Source organism: Silurus aristotelis, assembly GCF_946808225.1.
Source record: "Silurus aristotelis genome assembly, chromosome: 14".
NCBI lineage: Eukaryota > Metazoa > Chordata > Actinopteri > Siluriformes > Siluridae > Silurus > Silurus aristotelis.
Genome location: NC_139587.1, coordinates 9491682 through 9496914, shown reverse-complemented (window position 1 = coordinate 9496914; position 5233 = coordinate 9491682). Strand labels below are relative to the sequence as shown.

At 36.4% G+C, this 5233-nt stretch overlaps 1 protein-coding gene across 1 annotated transcript; it reads left to right on the top strand.

Moving 5' to 3' along the window:
• The first annotated feature begins 278 nt into the window (after nt 1-278).
• tmsb1 (thymosin beta 1) lies at nt 279-4457 on the top strand. The gene is made up of 3 exons (XM_083560023.1): nt 279-410; nt 2252-2361; nt 3934-4457. The coding sequence occupies exons 2-3, from the start codon at nt 2262-2264 to the stop codon at nt 3972-3974; spliced, it is 141 nt and encodes a 46-aa protein (XP_083416149.1). The 5' UTR covers nt 279-410; nt 2252-2261; the 3' UTR covers nt 3975-4457.
• Nucleotides 4458-5233: the final 776 nt, after the last annotated feature.

Here is a 5233-nt window from a genome sequence, read left to right as displayed (position 1 = left end):
AGAGACCTATGCAGTGACTGTACCATCTGACCCCCAAATAACCAATGTGCGACATCTGGTGCATTACACTGGACAAACGCCGTTTCATGTTCAGAGCGCATGTAGTGGAAAGAACAAATCTTTTTTTAATTCAGTGTATTATCCAGTTGAATCTCGTCTTCATACTACCTATACATGCATCTATATCGTGTCATATACATACAGAATTGAGCTGTTTGGGACCTTATCTAAGTCGACAGTAAAAGTGGGAGGGGAAAACGTATATTTGGCCAATCAGAGTGAGGGGTTTTGCATAGCGGGGCGTAATTTTCCTACATATTAAACCGCTAGTCTCTCGCGGATTAAGCACACACACAAACACACACACAGAGCTTCCGAAAAAGGTGTACTTTTAGTACAAGGACACTCAGGTAAGCGAATATATTAAAATTATTTTACTGTCAGGTTACTACTGTTTAGGTGAGGAATTCATGTGCAACCTTAAACTGAAGGCTGATATGATTAAATATAACTGTTCATATATTCACCAAATAATTGATATACAGTATGTATATTTATACCTGTAATTTGTGCTGCAAAATAAGGAGCAAAATCCTTTCTGAAATAAAAGTTATGTCAAAGCTCACCGATTCTTTTCTAGGACTGGGCTAGGAGCCAAGATTTACCTGCATTCACCTCCATTAGTCCCAGCAGCTACCTTTAAGTCTAACGTGTATTGATGCAGTTTATAAACGTTATAACACGTTATATAGAGGGAATCTGGCAAATCCATGTCATTTTGTGAGGTTACGTATGTCGATTGCGCAATACCAGGGCTTAAATGGTGCGCTGGTGACATGGAGACACTCCATGAAATGAACAAGATGTAATAAAATAAATAAAAATCGTGGAATGATGAAATGAAATCGGATTGTATGCATGATCTGGTACAGATGAAGTGGCAGAGTGACACTGAAATGTGGTAAAATGCATGTTGGTGCTGTTGCATTAATTATACATGGTAAGTATTAAAGATTAGATTGTAGCATTGCAGTGATCTATGCCATTTTGTGTTATTTCTATTGCTGTACTCAGAAAAAGTAATGCAGTAAAATGCATTAAAAGCATACTTATTTCGTTGACTCCTCCAACCCCCGCCTCAGGTGCATGCCAAGTAGATGTATGTAATATGAATTGTCGCTCAGTTAAGGACAGGTGAATGCACTTGTACGGTGGAGTACAGCATTTTCTTTTAAACAAAACAACTGATCAGTCATGCAGAGAACGCAACACCAGACTGCTTAATTATAGTGAAAGGTGACGAATGTCCTTCTTACTGAAAAACACACTAACTTATTTTGTGTGTGTGTGTGTGTGTGTGTGTGTGTGTGTGTGTGTGTGTGTGTGTGTGTGTGTTTGCTTAATCCACACCCAGAGCTTGTGTAAAGGCACCTGTAGATAAGGAACTCTCAGTAACTGCGTGGCATTTTCCTAAAGAGTGTAGATAGAAACATTGGATTTGCATCCAGCCAAACATGCAGCATATCTGCAAAGACTTAAAACAGTGGCCTTTTTGTAATGCGTAGCAATGTGTGGGCCGAGTCGTCACGTGGGATTTGATGAAACAAGGCACGTTCTGAAGATGCATTCAGCATGACTTTTGCTTTCTGCAATTTGAGGAAACATATATACGATTGTGCAACAATCTAACAGTGAAGCAAAATCTCACAAAATGATGTGAAATCCCTTTAGCAATATCTTGTGCTAGGTTTGTGGAACTAGTGGCAGAGTTATTTAGAAATTGTACTCCTTTTTTTGGTTAGTTACTTCTCCATTCTCAACTCTTTCTCAACCTCTTTCTGCAGGCTTCTCGTCTACCGATAAGAGAAAGTTTATTTCATGGGTGGGGTGTGATGATGTGGGCAGAGAGTAGAAAAGAGGCAGTAGTTTAAGGGCGTGGATTAGCACAGAGAAAGAATGACTTGGTCTTCAGGACAAACCTGCTTTGGAGTAAAAAAACTTAAAGATCTGACACTTAATCTGACCATGCTTGCAACTCGCTATTTTGTTTTTCTTACTAGTTTGTTTATAGACAATCCCTAAATTGAGCCGTTCAGTAATCAGTATTGAAATAAATAGCAAACCACCCTACACAAAATTCACACCATCAGTTTGCAGTCATTTGATCAACACTTATACTAGTGGCCTGGATTAACCTTGCAGTTTCTCCAGTTCGATTTAACAAGCCAAATAAATCATCTTTTTCCAACAGAACATCCAAAATGGATGACAACCCAGTTAAAGATGAGGTGGAGAAATTCGACAAGAGGTGTCTAAAAAAGACCAACACCGCAGAGAAAAACAGTCTTCCAACAAAGGAGGGTAAGAGCAACTGGAAGCCTTCATTTAGCTCCTACACGATCCCTGTGTTCCAGGCGTGTCGACATGTGCCTTTTGTTTGAACTGACATTCGGAAAACACAAACGACAGATTATAAGAGCAGATATGTGATTTATATTACACAATATCACACACACAGAATGAGAGGAAATGGTGGAAATGGATGTTTGTCCTCGTTTCACCTGGAGCCTAATCTGCTGCCAAGTAAAGGATTCAAAACATAGAAAGGCATGTCCTTTGATTGTGCGATCGTGAAACATCCCTCCACCTAAGTCTCTCATATTGAGAAGAAAATTCCTCATAATATTTAGATACATACTCTTTTTTCTGTATTATAATTTTTTTTTCTATTAGTGTTATTTATACTGTAATTATTATATTATAGTTCATATAGCACTGCGTCATTTGCCCATTAGTGGCAATTATTATTTCTGACTCAGTAATTTTAACCCTATGACTTTCCACAGCCAGACCAAATATTATCACAAACAAAGAAAAAAACGTTTTTTTCTGGACTTTGATCAGCACCACAAACGTCAATTATATTAGCCTGTTATATATATACTTGGTGTCACATGCCAGTACCCGCACTAAATCTCAACCCTTTCTGTTTATTAAACTTTGGTTTCCAGAGTTGATTGGCAGATTTTAGAGTGGATCTACAGTATACTCATTTAGACAGCTTTTTTTAAAGGGTTTATGTACACCACACAACTATCGCACACAGAAATTTAGTAGTTTATCTACTCATATGTTACATACAACACCCAAAAACACGACTGGCCCTGGATATTTATGTTTTATACATATAAATAAGGCACTTCCTGAGGAATTTATCTCAGAATGCTCTGATAAGGACGACGAAGCAAAAAAAGCATCCAGTTAAAAAATAAATAAATATTAATAAAAAAAAACCCACTATAAATAAATCATTTCTTTATGCAGACGATCACAAGTTACTTTGATTTTCATTTGCCAGCAATTTCTAATACATCAGACAATAATCCTTAGTAGATCCAAAGGAGGATATTGTCATAATACAAATGTTTGCATATGCATCATGGGACTGAAGCAAAATAATAGTGAATGGACAAAAAGATACTCAGAACACGTACAGACACAGTCAAATTATACCTGATTCAATTTTCGGTTCCCTCTACTTATTCAAATCTTTACTGTAATATATGTACTATTAGTTTTCAATGCATTTTTTTAATGGAATGTTCTGGAAGTGCAATAACTACGATCTTGAAAATTGAGCAAATTCAATTATTAATATCCGGATCATTCATATATTCTTTTTAGAATTCTAAATACTACATTCATTTGCAGTAGTAGCAAGCTCATGTTATCTTATCAATACCCTCAAAGAGAACATATTACATGTATATCATCAGTTCCATGGACGTTACAGTGATGATAAATATAAAATGTTTACTTCAACAGAACTGTAAGGTGTGTCTTGTGCTTTTGTGACTTGTGATATCTGCTTTTTTTATAACGCTTGTTGCATCACCATCATTCTTACATAAACTTCCTTTTCTTCTTTAACAGACATCGAACAAGAAAAGAAGGCTACCAGTACAGCAAAATGAAGCCTGTTGGGCCATGATTCTTCATGTATCTCTTTTTTCTAACAACAACTTCCACCCCCCTCCCCCAATCCGTTTCCCTTTCTCCATTTTAAATCAATTTACTTAATCACCGCTTCACCTCCTGCACTCCAATACCCTCATTTAAATAATATCACAGTCTCCTTATAGTGTCATAGGCAAGGAAACATGCAACCAGAAGCGGTAGAGGAGTGAGCATGCAAAAATCCTGTGTAATTGCACCTATGCATATTTTGTAACTTTTTTTTTTTTTTCAAATTTTACATTCCGGAGAATGGACTAAGGTGACATGGAGCAGCTGAGCAGTCAAACACAAGTGTGTAGGTTTTAACATCAGCCAGTAACTCTGTCATCTTTGACCATGTCTCTGTATCTGGTAACATTTGTTGAGTTTTCAAGAAAATGACGTAAAAAATATTTTTGTTTAAAAAAAATAAACAATAATAAAATGTTGTTTAAAACATACTTCGAAGAGTTGTTCTTTCATTTCTCTATGTACAAGGCTTCTGAATGTTTGCAGTAGGTTTTGCTTTTTTTTTTTAACTACAATCAGCACTAGCATTTATCATAGCAGCTACTTTCTTAAAATAATGTAGTTTCATGAGTAGCAATATTCATTATCATAACAAATATATTTATTGCACCTATTACCGATAACTTAAAGCCTCATTCAAGACTATCCAGCTCTTCTTGATTGTAATGTTGTGGATATAAACACTGGTTATATTGAAGTGATTTGCTAGAAGAGCCACTTGATACTGCTACATAGTGACGAGTGAAAATTCTTTGGGAATCTAATGGTTTATAACTGATTACACAAGTTTTCCACAGCTGCTGGTTATACAGGTTGAGAAAAGTGCTCGATTAACCACCAGTGACCAGTTGCATTTGGGTGATCTAACAATGATCATTATACATAACAATTATTCCCAACCACAATCACTATTCATTACTCTCCAAAACTAATCAACCAATCACTAACCACTATTATTTCAGCCACCATGCACTGATCACCATTATTCCAAACAACTAATCACTGTCAATATTCCTAATCACCAATCACTAATCACCATCATTCCTAACTGATCAGTAATCACCATTATCCCAAACAACCGATCACTGATTACTATTTTCCCAACCACCAATCACTAATCACCATTATTCCCAACCACTGAACACTGATCACCATTATAGCAAACAGATCACTGATTACCTTTATTCCCAACCACCAATCATTGATC